A 16,401-nucleotide genomic window follows, 5' to 3' on the forward strand; every position below is an offset into this window, starting at 1 on the left:
AAACATTATCAAGCTACATAAATGAGATACATTATTCAAAATAAATCATTTTAACAATCCATATGAAGAAAACAAATGATTGAAGAATTCATATTGTATAAATTATAAAATGTAATTAGATGTTCTGCTCAATAAATTAATCTAGCCATCCAGCTTTGCATCTTGGACTGAAGAGATTGAAATGGATCACACATGGGAAATGGCACAGTACTTTCAACGATCCCAAGCTGCTTCCTGCTATACAAACCTATTTCTCTAATCCAGTACTCTCTTCTTGCTATTTTGATGACAATCATGAAAAATCATGACCTTGGAAGATTCAGAATTGTAGGTGATTCAAAGGGCAATTGAAAGGGGCAGGGTGGTTATAAACAGGCTTATTATATTATCCTAGTGATAACTTGTATGTAAGTGGTAAACATAAGCACACAAGCCCAGAAAACATACTAGACCAGACTTAGTAGAATCAGAAATTATAGATTGTACAATCTGAGTACTTACCTGCTATTCATGAAATATTAAAATAACCATAGGAAGGCCTTCAGCATTTTGAATAGATCCTCTATGGAGGACTTATGGAAAATAATGGACAAAAATCGTACAGGATGAGCAGGCGTGGAAGAGTTGTGATCTGTTCTATTGGAGAGATTACCTTTATCGATGGGATCACGGATCCGTTGTGTCAAAGTAAGTTTGATAGCTCATTTTCTCTCGAAATATACTTTGTTCTTCCTGAATAATCATGGAATCTGCCTGAAAATATGGGAAGAGATCCTTCAATATAAAGTTTTCTAAATGTTTCATGGCTGCAAAATTACTTGTTTATTTATTTACTTGCTCACTTTTTTTTTTTAAATTGACTCACTAGATGGCACAAGGCAAAAGTCATATGCACAAGACATGTTAACATCTCTTCATTATTTGGATGGCCGCTTTGTTCAGCCTCGCTTAGAAAACTTAGTTTCCAGAAGTCGCTGGAAAGAGCAGTATAAGGTATTCAGTTTCTTTATCATTAGTGCATGAAGATCCTAAAGAAAAGAGTAGATTTATCTTAGCCCCAAGGAAATGTTTCCTTTACTTATTTGCATTTAAGTATTCAAGACTATTGACCATGCTCAAATGTAGTAAAATCAACTTATTTTTCCTCTTCCCATATTTGGAAGATGTTGATTATTTTATATGCAATTACTTTGCTTGTGTGTAATTGTTAGTTAAATTATACTCATAGCTGATTAACTTTAAATTATTTAATATTGAACATAATATAACGTAGGTCCCAAACTTAGCCAATATGCCTTGAAAATCTTACTTTATTTTGTATTGTTCTGAAGACCAACTATTTTACACGTCCTTAGTATGTTGTTGGCTATCTGATGGCAAGGGAGAAATAGACTTCCCCTTTCATCCTTTATCAATACAATGTTATTTTAGGAAGTTCCCATCCTAAATCTACAAATACAGCTATGGTCATTTTAAAAGGAATTTTAAAAGAAAAGGAAAAAAGGACTAATACTATACTACAGCGCCATCTGGCAGGCATAAAATGGTATGTGTCCAGAAATACAGCAGATTGCTTCAGTTTATACCTTAACATTTTGCACTAAAATTATATTACAACTTTTCTACAAATGAAACTTCCCTTCCCTTTTGTTTGTTTCCCAAGAACTTTGACAGTGCCATTGGACAGAGACCATTTCCATTATAATACAGGTTGTATTAGCATTTGGAACAGACAAATGAAAGGAATATTTTAACTAGTTTTCCCTATGTAGTTAACATGCATGAGAAACTTGTGATTCTCCTTGGAATCGTTGTTACACTGGTTATAGTGTAGGATGACCAACTTTTGATACACTTAAAGTAGAAGATCCATTTTGTGGATTATCTAGTCCCTTTTCCTCCTTTTCTTGCTAGTTCTTTAATTGAGAAAATCATTCAATTGTACTACTTGTTATCAACTCTTATAATTTGAAAAGAAGATGAAAATTAATATATTAATATTTTCTCATGAATATTGTGTTTCTTTACATGCATTCAGTAATGAATTATGAATTTATTCATTCAGCAAATATTTATCAAATGCCTGCTATATGCAAGACACTGTACTAAGTACTAGAAGAATAAATACTGTTGTTAGTTTTCTTTATATAATTTCTGAAGTCATTTTGAATTTGTTTATTTTTAAAAACACCACTCACTCACTAATTTGTTTATTGTTTTCAGGAGCGGGTGGAAAATTATCCTAATGTAAGTATCCGTTGGAGAACTCCTGAAAATTGTTCTTGTCAGGCCTGTGGACTCCATCGATACTGTAAATATACAGTACATTTATCAGGAAAATTGTACAATGACAGGACCATGGAAACAGATGATTTCATGTCACATGACAAACAGGTAATGTGCTTTCTTCTAAATTGTGTTTAATAGGTAGGATTTAGAATTTTGTAGTAAATAAACATGCTGTCACTATCAAAACCAATGGAAGAATATAGGTTCAAAGTGGAGAGGACAGTACTAGGAGTTACTATCTGATTGAATCTGGAATAAATTGATGACTTCATGCAATAAATTTACTTTCCATTTTATATTCTGATTATGCTAATATGAACATAAAGTTTATGTTCCATAAATACATATTAACTAGGTAGTGATTGAGAGGGTTAATGGTTGTAAAGTAGACAGTTCAGGAAAGTATTATGCTTTGGGTGTACTTAATTTAAGATGAAAATTTTACTGCAAATAATTCACCAAATAGAAACTTATTAATAAAAAAATTAATCCATTTTATAATACATGAAACTATAATTTCAGAAGTATCTATAACATAGTGTTATATTTTAAGAAATACATAAAGGGTTCTTGCTTTTGAGTGCAGCATATTCCTGAAGATACATCTTAAAGAAGATTGCTATAAAGTAAAATCTTGACTGCACTTATATTATTATCCTTGTTTGGACTTCAATAGAAAATATCAAGTGAATGAGTAAAGCTAGCAAAAATAGTTTCTTATTACATAGAATCTTAATTAATTAAAACAATGAAATGTGCATCTTTCCTCCCCCAAATAGAACCTATTTATACGCATTTTGGGGGGAAAATCTATGTCTAAAATGTACTACATTTATAATAAAAAATGTCTGTAATTGAGAGATGTCCCTTGAGATTAATCAGCATTTCCATTTTCTGGAGTTGAAAAGCCAATTCTGAACTCTTTAGTTCTTCCCAGCCAGTCATCGGTGTGGTAAGGCCTGCATTTCTCTGTCATGTAAGGTAATATGTTTTTTCATAACTCTTGTGCAGTGATTGACCAGGTTCCTATGGAGAATGTATGCTATGAATACTGCTCAAAATGTTCATAGCAGGTAGCAAATTCAAAATTAGGGGGGTTTATTAAATAAATTATTGTAAAACTTCTGCTTTTCTCAATGTTTTATGTATTACTTTTACTGATGAACTTATTTGATAAATTACATATGAGTTAGTAGACAACCATATAGCATGTGTCTTTCCCAGTATAATATCAAACATGGGAACAGTATATATTTGTGGAATTAAAAATACCTTGTTATATATCATGTTTGCTAATCCTAAGCCTGTCCCAGAAAAGTTTCCCATCTCTTTGATCGTGGATCCGTTCATAGTGATAGGTGAAAGTCAAACAGAGGATAAAGATAAACATCAGTTTTTAACAAGGTAGGGTTTTGGACCTAAAGAGAAAGAAGAGCAGCTATAGAAATTTGTGTAGAAATACATTTCCAAGGGATGGAGATGGACTAAGCAGGACCAACATTTTTATTGAGGCTTCTCTGAACATCCCATAATCCATAATGTAAGAAAACCAAGTTCCCTCACTTTTATGGCAGAAGATATCCATGATCTAAATGTCTTGAGATACAGCTGTATCACTGAAAAGTATTACCTGCCATTAGGAATTAGAAACCAAGATTAGCCACATAGTGCAGTCATGAGCATTTTTCTTCTTCATTGACAGAAGAAGATTCTTCTATATTGGTCCATATCTCTGGACTTAAAATTAGTAGGGCTGGCTGAGAAGCAGATATTCATCACTTCTCATCTGAACCATTATGGTGGCTTAATAATTAGTTTGCTTTCTTTAAATCTCTTCCCTCTCCACTCCTCCTACACAGCTGTTAAATTGGTATTCAAGTAATACACATCTGAAAATATTACTCACAAAGTTTCTTTGGCTTATTAACCTCTAGAATAAAATACAAATTCTTTTATTTGCTTTTTAAAACTCTTCAGAGTCTGGCTTCAACCTGTCTTTATAGAACAAAGGTTCCTAATTTGGGGTCCATTACCTTTAAATAAGAAAAATGTGATAACTATATTTTGACAAAACTGATTTCTTTTGTAATTCTGGGGCTTTTACATTTTTCATTTAAAATCATTATTCTGAGAAAGAGTTATTAGGATTTACCAGGTTACCAAAAGAGTTTATGACATAAGAACCCATGTTCCAGACTAATTTCATATTACTCCTGTCATACACCAGTTTGGTATACTTGGTATTCTCCATACATGATATTTCATCTCCCACCTCCATGTCCTTACAAATTGTCCTTCATGCCTGCAGTGTTTTCTCATCACCCCTGCTTTTTAGAACCATTTGCTTCCTTCATCACTCAGTTTGTGATAACTTCCTGCACAAGTTATTTCCTTATTTCTCCAGTTATATCTTACACACATAGATATACATATTTATTTTGTACATTTCATCTCATCTATTCTCCCTCCCTAGTAGAATATAAATTCTTTGTGGGCAAAGCCTTTTTTTGTTGTTTTTATAGCCCCAGCACATAACAGAGGGCTCTTGCTATGTGACAGAAAGATGCCAAATTAGAAAGGACCCCTATTCCACCTAAAAACATAGCATTGAATTAGTTAAGCAGTGGAGTACCTCTTATATTGTGTAACCATACTTTATTGATGACAGAGTAAAAGGACACCGACTAGGCAGTTGTGGAATAAATGGGAGAGAAAATTGGTAAACCAATTAGGGCAACCAATTTAAAATATTCTCAGCCGAGGTCTATTACCATCATGTTTTCATAAGAAGAATGAAAGTGTAGTCTGGATATTCTCTGTACTTGTACTGTTTTTTTTGACAGGAAACATATTTTGTTGTATTCTATAAAATTGCAGTTGCAAAGGATTTGGCAATGAATTTTGGTAGTTGACTGAAGAAAATTCCAACTATAATCTTGCCAGAAATGAAGACTAAAAATTCTATAATTCCTTGCCTTCTTTAAAATAGTAGGGTTAGCATCATTTTATAAATCTAGTCATATCTGCATTGCAAACTCTTTTAATATGCCAAAGTTGTCCACAGAAGCACTTCTGTTGGCAATTATAACAGCTTGCCTAGGATAATTTTTGTGACTGCTTTTGAGATAAAACAGTGGATAATTCAAGAGGTTTAAACAAGTTGCTTAATAAGACAAACTTTTTTGTAATTATAAAATATTTTAATATATTATAACATTTGATCCATCTAATTTTATAAATTAGATAGAATAAATATTGACCTGCCTCAAATTATTTCTCCCAAGTCTAAATCTGTTGCTTTTTATTTCCACAAAGTAAAGGAAATATTTTATAGCTAATTTTTAAATTGGAGAGAAGAATAAAAATATTTGATTTTTCAGTTTCAGTAGATAACACATTTCTTCTTTACTTCTATTAGCAGCCTCCTGGATTAGAACTCTGCCTATCCAAACTACTATTCTTAAATTTTTCTTTAACATCCTTTAATATAACCTTATTCTACAAAGTGGCTAGTATGTTTTATTTCAAAAATCTTGATAAAGAATTTCTAAATTTCTTAGAACATAATAGATGTCTATTATAAAATGTGTCCCCAGTGTTGTGTTTACATTTTAACATACATTTTTTACTTGTTACATGAATTCAGATATACTTCAAGTCAATTTATGTCTCCTGAACTACAATTATATATAACAAAAACTTGAACTTATCATGGTAAAGCCTATAAGGTAAGGATTAGTTTAGACTAACAATATCAGTATAATATAAAGTACTTCTGTTGTATTTTGAAAAATTCAGTAAACTTAGTAAAAAAATGTGGATAGATGTAGCTTCCTTAGATATGATGCTTTTCATATATTGAAGGGAGAGGGAAATTTTGTTATTTTAGGAAAAGGATAATCCTATTTCTTTTATATGAGCTTTTTACTGACACTTTTTAATTGCTAATTATGTAATATTCTCTCCAAAGTCCCCCATTCCATCAACTGGTCTTGAATTTTAAACAAGAATCAGATAAGTCTATTGGTGACAATATATAGCAGCTAAGAGCCTAGTTTATTTATTTTTAAAATATATACATGAAGCTTTATCTTCTTTTATAAGGTCATTTTTCCACTATATTTAGAATTCCAGTTTTTTTATTCCATAGTGATCCAAATAGAATAAAATTATAGCTTTCCACAGATGTTATTATTTAATATTCATTGGACATTAACGTGCTTTTATTTTAATACTAAAGATGGAGTTTCTCAAAGTCCTTAGTTCTTAAAAATCTAACCCCAACTTAACAATTTAACACATAGCAACAAAATTATACAACAGAAAAGGGGGTGAGAACATTGATATCTGTAATTAAAATGTAAGATAATGTACCAAAATTCTCAGTTAAATCTTAAAGTAGACATCATAACTAGAGCCTATAAATTTCAGAAATAATAGTTTGACTTAAAATGTAGATCTCTAGATATCAAAAATGTTTTTCAAATTTAACATCTTAGTAAATTATAATGTTTTAAGTACAAAACATTGGAATATTTTTATAAGATTTATATCCACAAATTTGGTGTGTATTTATGTGAATAAACAGATTCTATAAATAAAGAGCCCACTCCCCTCATCTTTGCCCTTTGTTGAAGGTGACTCATTGTAACTACATTGCTCCTTTGTCTTATAATGGAACAGTTTATTAAAATAATATATTTTTGCCCTTTGTTATAAAAGGTTCACCACCAGAAGGTTGGCTACTAGGTGACAATTTGTTTTTCCTGTAGCAACACAGATAAAAATACTAAGTGGCCCTAATTAAATACTATTATGAAGAGTGGCAGATGGGGTAGGAAAGGGGACAGAGAATTCTATGAATACTGCCTATAAGCATCAGTCATCTCATTGATGATATGAATTGTCCAGTGATCAAGAGTCATTGGACACAACTGTAGATAGCACCCAACACACATAATTATATTTTCCGTAAGTGAAATCAATAAACACGCATTTTAAAGTGATTATCATGTGTCAGTATTACACTAAGTATTGGACATGCAAAGAAAGGCTGAAACAGTGTTACAATTCAATTGAGGGATGTCAAGCTCTTCTAGGAAAGGCAAACAAGCAAACATAAAAAGTCAATGTGGTTAGTTTTATCATGTACCAAAAGACAAGATTCACCATTTCATGAAATATATGACCCTCTTGAGCCATCATGAACATAAGAAAAGAAGCCACCATGAAAATAATTACAACTTATTTGCTAAATTCCATTGCAGAGGATAAAAAATTAGAATTAATTAGTTCAGTGAAAAACTTGGCAGGATCTTCCAAGTGAATTCAATATATTCCTTCATACTTGGTAGCTTCTATGCAAAAATAGATGGAGGAGAGGAAACTAAGGCTTATTGGAAAATATGTTGGGATTAAGAAATATAGAACTATATGATACTCAGAAACCTATACATTATGAATATTTGATTCAAGAAGAGGTAGATATTGTAAAAAAGTACCAAAACACAACATAAAACATGAATTCGACTATATTTTAACATACTTAGTCATTTGTTACAACTGCAGGAGTCATTTTAAAATCAGCTGACTGTACAATCAGATTATAGCTAGTTAGAGAAAAAATCAAAGTAAATACTAAAGAAAAAAGAATAACACTGAGAAGATACCTTCTCGTTATTACCACAGCTACAATATAACCTGAATAAACAATTAATTAATCTTTCAAAATAGGAAATGGACAAAATGAAAAACATAGACTTTGCTATGGTTTAAGATATATTATAAAGATAGTATAAAATATACATCATCACAGACATGTATAACCAGAAAAAAGAAATGGATTGGTCCAATTAGTACCAGCATCAAAAGATAAAATCTACAATGCCACAATGAGACTCACAAAATATTTTTAAAAGCATTTTAAGTGAATATGGATATAATGGAGTATTTATTAAACTATATGGACAAGGAATTCTTGTATAAAATTGAGTGGGTAGTGTTCTAAAATGGTAGAAGGTGATATCTCATCATAATGGTAGAGATTACATATTTATGGTTACACAATTAGCTGAGGACAGAAATTTTTGTCCTAAGTGGATCTATTATATATTGATTTTAAGAAATTTACTATTAGTTCCAAAGTATATGGAAAAAGAGCTAGATGATTGCCAGTCGTTTCTATTGCCATAGAAAATGTCCTATGTAAAGTGCCAGCAAAAAAAGTTTTCCTACAGTAGATGTGACCAATTTTTTTAGTAAAGTCTACAGCATTATGAAAGATTGGTCTAACACCATCTACAAATAAAGTGGGTGAAAAATATATATTGTCCAAACTATGACATGCCCCTGAATAGGTAGCTTGTTGAGTTAATTAATCCATCTTCATAGATATGTTTCTACATAGATAAAGGTACTAGACCTGTGTCATTGGTACAGAGAAATCCATAGTGATGGGACTCCTTCTATCAATACAGGTCAGCATCTTTCTCAAAACATAAATTTCAATCAATAAATATTAAGCATAAACTATGTCCCTTACTGTGCTGACCCCTTAGAACGCAATGATTAAAACAATCCTTACTCACACAAGGTACTTGCATTCTAATGCAACAATAACGTAAATATATATATATATATTTATATGTATATATATATATATATGTGTTTATGACAGATATAAATGGAACAAATATGAAGGAAGTTTGGAAGAGAAGACTAACAAGGGGATCAGGAAAGGTTTCATGTAGAAGGTTGTACTTGAACAATATCTTAAAGAAAGATACTCTCTGAGGCAGATCTAAGAAGAACACTTCTGTCATGGAGGACACCCTGTAAAAAAAAAAAAAAAAGGTGATGGTGATGAGAGATGAACAATGGAGAAGTCAGTTTGACTGCATCGCAGAGTGATCCACGAGGCTAGAAAATAATTGTGAGGGGCTTAAAGCTAAACAGACATGTTTATATTTAACTCTAAAGACAAAGGGAGATCAGTAGAATTTTTGATAGTTATCTCCAATTGAGGAAAATTACTTTGGCATCAGTATAAAGAATGAACTGAATTAGGGAGAAATTTGGGGCAGAAGACTTAGTTAAGAGGCTTTTGCAGTTATCTAGGCAAGAAGTGATCATCTGAACTAAGGTAGTAGAGAGAAGGGGCTAAACATGAGTAATATAGTGGGGAAAATTAATAATATTTGACAAATTATTAGATATGTGGAGTGAGGGACAGTAAAAAGTTGGAGATAATGCCAAGGCTACAAATATAAAACACTGAAAGAATTCTGGTGCCTTCAATGGGGAAATATGAAAGAAGGATGGATTAGAGTAGAGGATGGAGATTATGTATTCGACATAAAGTTTGAGATGTCTTTAGCACATTGTTTGTTATGCCCACTAGGCTATTAATAGAGTGGAATTGAAATTCACAAGAGAGCCTGGAGCCAGATATATAAATAATAAAAGAGTAATAAAGAGAGAGTTTTTTTTATTAAACCTATAGGAGCTAATGATGTCATTAACAGTGTAGAGTTAAGAGTTGGGGGTCTAGGAGAAAGTCCTGGAGAATACCAATAATTAGAAGATATGGTCTGGGTGATAATCAAGAAAGGAGCCTGAAGAGCAGTCAACATGTAGGAGAAGAACCAAAAGAATAAGTGCCATAAAAGTCCAGAAAGTAGAAAGAGGTCAACAGTGTCAAATATAGCAGATAGGTCAAGAAGGATAAGGACTGAAAAAAGACAATCAGATATTATAGCTAAAAGCTCATTGTTAACTTTGGAGAGAGCATTTTCAATTGAGTGATGTCAGAAACCAGACTACAAAGAGTTTAGGAAAGCAGAGGAGTGAAAAGCAATGAGTCTTTTTTTTTTTTTCAAGATCATGGCTGACAAAGGAGAGATATGTAAGAAATATAGATACTAAGTGAAAAGAAGTGAGGATAGGAGGTACTGTGGATAGATTTAGAGATAGAGATTTTGAGAAGTAGCAGGGAGTGAGATATGGAATCATCTGAGAAAGAATAAAAGTATTGCTTGGATGCAGAGAGCCCAGTTATAAAGATATAAAAATTATATCAATTTTTGGTTTTTGCTTGGATGCAGAGAAGCCCAGTTATAAGATATAAAAATTATATCAATTTTTGGTTTGACTATGGATTCTTGGATACTTTATAATGAACCTTTAGATTTGGAGCCACTAGTTAGGTAAATATTTTTGTGAGAGAGTCAGGTGACTGTGCTCAATTGTACATGTTATAAAACAATTTATTTCAAGGCAACCTGTCTCATACTTTATCTGAGAGAATAAAGTTAGAAATATGACGGACTGAAGCAAATAAACATCTTATTTCAAAAATATATCTCTTGTAAAAACAAAGGTCAATAGCTAAAGAGTGACTCATCCTGGAAAGCTCAGTGTTGACAAGTACAAGCAATTGATTCACAGCCAACATTTTTTTTTCATCATTCTGCTTTGGAAAAAAATAAGTGAAATGGGACTTTTTTTTCCCTCCTTTTGCTTTAGGAGACATAAAACTGCCTCTCCAAAAGAAGTCTAATTAATGTAATGTGGAAGTGACAGTTTTAGTTTCCTGGGGTAATAAAGAAATTTACTTAAGGTCACTATTTATCAGAAGCAGGATTTGAATTCTTATCTTTTTTATTTCAAGGCCTGCTTTTTATCCATCACACCACACACATACCATACTTCCCCTATATGGTAAACTAGAATTAAATGAATTAGGAATGTGTTGCCCAGGCTACTAAATGTAGTTGGGTAGACACTATTCAGTTCATTCATCAGCATCTTGTATCTTGGTCAAGCACTAGAGCAGAACCAAGAAATGAAGTGGAGAATTAGAGTAATCAGACTGCATTTGAGAAATTCTCAGCATTTTCTGTGGTCTCAACTGGTGATTAAAAAAAAACACATCTTTTAAAAATTTGTATTCGTCATACAAAGGCATATGGAACATAACAGTATCTAAAGGCCCAAAATGTTGGGTAACCTATAGGGCACTTGTAGGCATAAGTAAGCTGAAGTATAGTCCCAGTAATGACTTGTTTATAAAAAGTGGAGCAAAAAAATTTCACCCAAGTAATAAATATATGACGAGAAAAGCAATTAGGCCAGTAATGTTTTGAAAGCCAGGGATAACTAATGGACATTCAGATTATTATACTTGTACTGAAGAAAAGTTAAAAGTTATGAAAACAGTGCTTTCATCATGTTGACTAAATCAATATATGGAGAAATTCTGGGAGAACCAGCAACAAATATGCACAGCCTGAAAAGGAATGAATGGTTTGTAATTTGCATTGTAGGAGGAAATAATCACATTGATGAAATCACAGGTCTATTAAAGTTTTGAATTATGGATTTTTAATTCCAAAATTTATGATTCTTGAAAGGCTATATTTTATGCAAAATAAAATTAAAATTTTTCCATTTTCCATTCATAAAACTTTACAAAATATATTTTTAAAAATTCATTCAAAACCTGTTCAAAAAACTGTAAAACTTAAGAAAAAGCATAACCAAATGCTATGGATTTAAGTTAAAATTAATGATTTCTCTGGTTCACAAAGGTTGTCCATGTGTTTCAACTTAGCCCTACACTTTTTCTACTGATGCTTTTTTAAAAGTCTATACTACAAAAAAGTTTGAATACATGAAGTAACATAGCATAGTGAAAAGAAAACTAGATATGGGAGGCAAAAATTCTGAGTTCTGATTCTAATTATTGTGTGACCTTGGAGAAATACTTGACTTCTCTGAGCTCCAATTGGACTAAATGAACTCTAAAATTAGAGGGATGCACACAGATATCACCAATTAATTTTAATTTTTAAAAATATGCATAGAAGATAGAAGCAAAAGGAATTAATATAAGAACATGGGACAGTATTCTAAGAATAGTGTAAGTGCTATAGTGGTTAGAGTGCAGGCCCTGGAGTCAGGAAGACCTAAATTCAAATGCAGTTCACTTAACACTTAATATTTGTGTAATCCTCAGCAAATCATTTAATCCCAAATGCCTAGCCAAAAAAATAAATAAATAAGTAAGTACTGTCAGTAATGTTAAATTTCAGAACTAGGTAAGGCTGGTGTAGGAAGTGAACAAAAGATTTGGGGAAAAAGGGAAGATGAAGATCAAAGAAAGGAAAAGACACATAGGGTGGATGGGACAATAGAAATGGCAAAAGTACCCCGTTCTTACCTGCTTCTGAGAACGTGTCTAATGTGGTCTCTTTAAGATGACTGTAGAATTCCTAACTAACCAGTGGAAGAATGGAAAGATGGATTATATCCCACCCTGCCTGAAATACCATTTGAGAGACTTGTTTCAAAGGCATTACACCTTCTCCCATTATCACCTCACACTCTCAGCTCTGTACAAATTAACAACTTTTTTCCTTGTACTCCAGGAATCAACTTCTCAGAGTAATTAGAACCTAACAATGACCCAGATACCCACCATTGGGAAAATTCCTCTCTTCCCCCGATACTCAGATCCTACTCTCCAAATCTCCTCATAGTTTTAATATGCTCTAGAGACCAGAACAATGATCAATAAATAAGATTAATATTTCCTCCCATCTTTTCCTTTTCAGTGGGACAAGTTGCAGAAGAGATACAGAGATGGATTAATTGCAGTCTGTATCATACAATTTTAATACCTTTCCCCCCAGACTCACCCCTCATCTTATTTCCCCTATATCTGTCATGATATACTTTCATTAACTCAAATTTACAATGTTGGAGTCATCCTTTACTCCACTTATTTACCACACATATCCAATAAGTTGTCAAAAAACATTTTATTGTTCCTACTTCCATAGCATCTTGCATCTTTCCCTTTGTCTTCATCTATATAGCTACTACCAAGCAACCACCTTCATCATTCCTGAACTAGACTACTTCAGTAATTTCCTAATTAGTCTTCCTGCCTCAAATCTCTCTCCCTTCTACAATTTATCCTCCATATAGAGCTACTTAAGTGAGAAGTACCATTCCACTACTAAAACTCTATCTAATAAGCTTTAGTGATAAAATATCTCCTCAATGAAATAAATTCCTCTGTTTGGCATTAAAAACCCATCAAAATATGACCCTTTTCCTATCTTTCAATCCTTATTAAGCACTTCCCCCTGTCCTGCCCAGTAAAGTTCAGCCAAACTGTCCACCTAATTGCCATATCACATTTTTTGTCTTCCATCTCTGTGGGTTTTCTCCTCTATCCTTGGAAAACACTCCTTAATTCTGCCTTCAAGATTCCTTTGTTTCTTTCAAAACGACTCAAGCATCACCTTCTATACAGTTTTTACTGATCCCTCCTAACTTCTAGTGACCTCCCTTTTCTTATTACCATGTATATGCTCTACATAGGGCTTATCCCTTCTCTCCAAGAATACAAGCTCCTTGGGTACAGGTAGTTTCATTTCCGCCTTTGCATCTCTAGCACCTAGTGGAAATGTTTGGCATAATGTATTACTTAATAGTTTTTATTGTTATTGTTAATGTTGGAAGGAATTTCCAAATCAGTGAAATAACAGATTAATTGTGAATTTAAAAGGTTTATCTGTTTGGTTTAAACATCTAGAAAATTAACCGAATCCTTAAATCATGAAACAAAACTATAAGAAGAATAAAATGTGTTTTAAAAAAGAAACAAAAAGAGTGGCAACAAATTTCAAAAAGTCTTTTTGAATCAAGATTCAAATATTGGCAGGGGTGGAGGGAAGGGCAGAGAATGCAACTATTTTGCCATGAAGTATTTATTTGGTAAATGCTACCAAAACAGATAAACAAAAACAACTCCAAAAATTTTCATCAGAAAAATATATGCCAACATTTTCTACACATAAACATTTGCTGTTTTTCTCCTGGGAATGTATTTAAAAGAACAACTGAACTTAAGGATGTGTTACACACAAAAAGATATTTGCCAAGGTTGCTGACTTTTTTTTTTTTCTCTCTGATGAAAAGTGGCTGTCAGTAGCCTATGATCTAATAGATTTTTGAAAATTAAGAGACATTGAATATGCCCCTTTAAGATAAAGGTGGATTTAAAAATATATTGATATTTTTATATATTTTGTTTCTATATCTTTCCCCAACTCAAAAATCTATCCCTTATGACAAAAACATTTTTAAGAGAAAAAGCAGGCCAAGAAAGCTAAGCAAAATATCTATAGTTACCTTCCTCTGAAAAGAAGGAAACCAGGTGCATTTTCAGATCCTTTACTTATTCATCAATTCACAACATTCATCATTTTCCTTGTGTTTTTGTTCTTTATATTTAAAATGTCATCATTGTATATCTTGTTTTCAAAGTACTGCTTATACTTTGCCTCAATGCATATTAAGGAATATCATCCTATGTATTTGTTGTTTTTTGTTTTTTTTAATAGTCAAGTACCACAGTCTTTATATTCATTCTTTCATAGGTAGGTATTTATTTGGTTTGTAGTTCTTTGTCACTTTTTTAAAATATTGCTAATTTATTTTATTACATATTAATTTTTTCTTTTTTTCACTTCTGTAAGAAAACATGCCTAAGAGTATTAGAGTGGATATAAGAGTGTAAACATTTTTAATCACTGTCTTAACATAATTTGAAATTGCTTTCCAGTATAATTAGACTACTTCAAAACTCTGTTAACCAGTATTGGTGTGACTATCTCTCCATAATCCTTCTAAACTTGACTATTGATATCTTTTGCTATCTTTGTCAATTTTCTGCATATGAAGTGAAATGTCAATTGTTTGTATTTACATTTCTCTTTTAATAATTTGGAATAATCTTTCATATTAATAATGTTTTTTAAAGTTTTGTTGGTTACAAATATTTATAGATTACTTCCTCTCTGTGAAAGTTCTCTTCTAACAAAACAAAGCAGTTATGCAAAACTAATAAAGCCAAGTTCACTGCAGTATTCTATAGCATCTACATTCTTCTTCATTTATTTGTTTTTAAATAGTTTTTTCAATGAATAGAAATCTATTTTCTCTTCTCACCTTCCACATCATTGAAAAAGAAAAGAAAAAAACAAATTCCTTATAACAAATATTTATAGTCAAGCAAAATAAATTATTTTATTGTCTGTGTATGTATACTTGTGCATATGTGTGTATAATAATAATAATAATAACAACTAACATTTATTGAGTGTTTACATGATCCAGGCACTGTGCTAAGAGCATTATAATTATCCCATTTGATCCTCACAACAACTCTGAGTGGTAGTTTCTATTATTATCATCCCCATTTTATAGAGGAAAAAACTGAAGCCAGCAAAGGTTAAGTAATTTCCCAAATAGTAATTGTCAGGCTTTGAATCCTGGTCTTCCGGACTTTAAGCCCGTTGTCTTGTGCTTTATGACACATTATATTTGTCTCATTCTCTATTCTAAATACATCTTTCTTTGACCCAGCAATTCTTTAAGATTTACACCAGTCCTGAAGTCAGGAGGACCTGAGTTCAAATGTGGCTTCAGACACATTACTTCCTAGCTGTGGAATCCTGGGCAAGTCATTTAACCTCAATTGCCTCAACAAAACAAAACAAAACCAAAAAAAAAAAAAAAAAAGAAGAAGAAGAAGAAGAAAAGATTAAGTTATTTAGTTTTCAATTGATTTTGATACTTTTTAAGTGTTCCTTTAATATAATTTTATTACATAGTAATAAGTAGAGGTTATATATAATATTTCTGCTTCTTTATATTTGTGTGAGGTTTTAAGTCCTAAAACCTAATTACTTGTAAAGGTACCTTGCACAGCTGATATATATGTAAGTAAACTCTATTCTATTTCCATTCAATAATCATCAGTGATTCTGTATATTTTATAATTGGTTTTTTTCTATTTATTTTTTGTTAAATGTAGAGAACATAATAGTATCATAATAGAGCAATTAACTTCTCACAATCAGACAAAAACCAAAAACTGTATAGTGCAACATCCTGAATGATTTGATTAATTATGAATAACTGTTGGTGGGTTTTTTTAAACATTTTCTTTTAATTTTGAGTTCCAGATTTTCTCCCTTCCTCTCACCCCTCCCCCACCACTGGGAAGGCAAACAATATACTATTGTTTGTGACTTGTGA

At 31.9% G+C, this 16,401-nt stretch overlaps 1 protein-coding gene across 7 annotated transcripts in view; it reads left to right on the forward strand.

The window, feature by feature from the left end:
* Nucleotides 1-16,401, forward strand: part of CCDC82 (coiled-coil domain containing 82) — a 54,288-nt gene that overhangs the window by 15,051 nt on the left and 22,836 nt on the right. For all 7 annotated transcript variants that reach the window (XM_074304452.1, XM_074304455.1, XM_074304453.1 and 4 more), the window contains 2 exons: nucleotides 869-993; nucleotides 2,224-2,394. In XM_074304452.1, the coding sequence (XP_074160553.1) occupies nucleotides 869-993; nucleotides 2,224-2,394 (296 nt within the window). The remainder of the gene's footprint in view (nucleotides 1-868; nucleotides 994-2,223; nucleotides 2,395-16,401) is intronic.

The sequence above is a fragment of the Sminthopsis crassicaudata genome, chromosome 3 (genome assembly GCF_048593235.1).
Source record: "Sminthopsis crassicaudata isolate SCR6 chromosome 3, ASM4859323v1, whole genome shotgun sequence".
In the NCBI taxonomy this organism is placed as follows: Eukaryota; Metazoa; Chordata; class Mammalia; order Dasyuromorphia; family Dasyuridae; genus Sminthopsis; species Sminthopsis crassicaudata.